Raw genomic sequence first — 616 nt, 5'->3', positions numbered from 1 at the left:
GGGGCAGGGGCACTGGCCCGTTGCATTGTCACAGCGGGCACCGTTCAGGCAGTCGCAGGCTTCCCGGCACTCCAGTCCATAAAATCCATCAGGACAGGCTGCGGAAAACAAAAGCTAAATCCCCACAAGATGCCCGTGCAGAGCGCGGGAAATCTCCCAGCCTCTCTGTGGCCTTTTCTGCTGATGCGACGCTGCATCATAGAACATTTTGGGTTGGAAGGGACCCCTAGAGGTCACCCAGTCCAATCCCCAATATGGGCTGCCTGTCCACTACGGACAGTCAGGGCGGGGGACAAGGCTGGGGTGCAGCAGAAGAGCAAGGGCACCAGGTTTCTCTCCACCAAGCGCCTGCTGGTGCTGGAGCCAGAACCCTGCACCCCTCGGAGAGGCCGCTCCAACACCCTGTGTGCCACGCGTGGCCACACCAGGGCAGCTGTGCGCTTACTCCTTCTTCACATTTTGTCAGCCTTTTTTTTTTTTTTTCCCTAGACCTTTTCCCATCCGAACTAAACCCAGAGACCTAGCAGCTGGCAGCCATGCAGTATTCCCCATCACCATCCCGAGGGATTCTCTTTGCTGTAACGGGACAGCAAAGGCGGAGAAGGGGCGCGGAGCC

At 58.3% G+C, this 616-nt stretch overlaps 1 protein-coding gene across 1 annotated transcript in view; it reads right to left on the bottom strand.

Moving 5' to 3' along the window:
- MEGF6 (multiple EGF like domains 6) overlaps positions 1 to 616 on the bottom strand; it is a 117,524-nt gene that overhangs the window by 11,134 nt on the left and 105,774 nt on the right. The window contains exon 20 of the mRNA XM_035897589.1: positions 1 to 98. This exon is cut by the window's left edge and continues 19 nt beyond it. Coding sequence (XP_035753482.1) covers positions 1 to 98 — 98 coding nt within the window. The remainder of the gene's footprint in view (positions 99 to 616) is intronic.

Source organism: Egretta garzetta, unplaced genomic scaffold, assembly GCF_000687185.1.
Source record: "Egretta garzetta isolate BGI_Z169 unplaced genomic scaffold, ASM68718v1 scaffold737, whole genome shotgun sequence".
NCBI lineage: Eukaryota > Metazoa > Chordata > Aves > Pelecaniformes > Ardeidae > Egretta > Egretta garzetta.
This window is presented reverse-complemented; position numbering and strand designations above follow the sequence as displayed.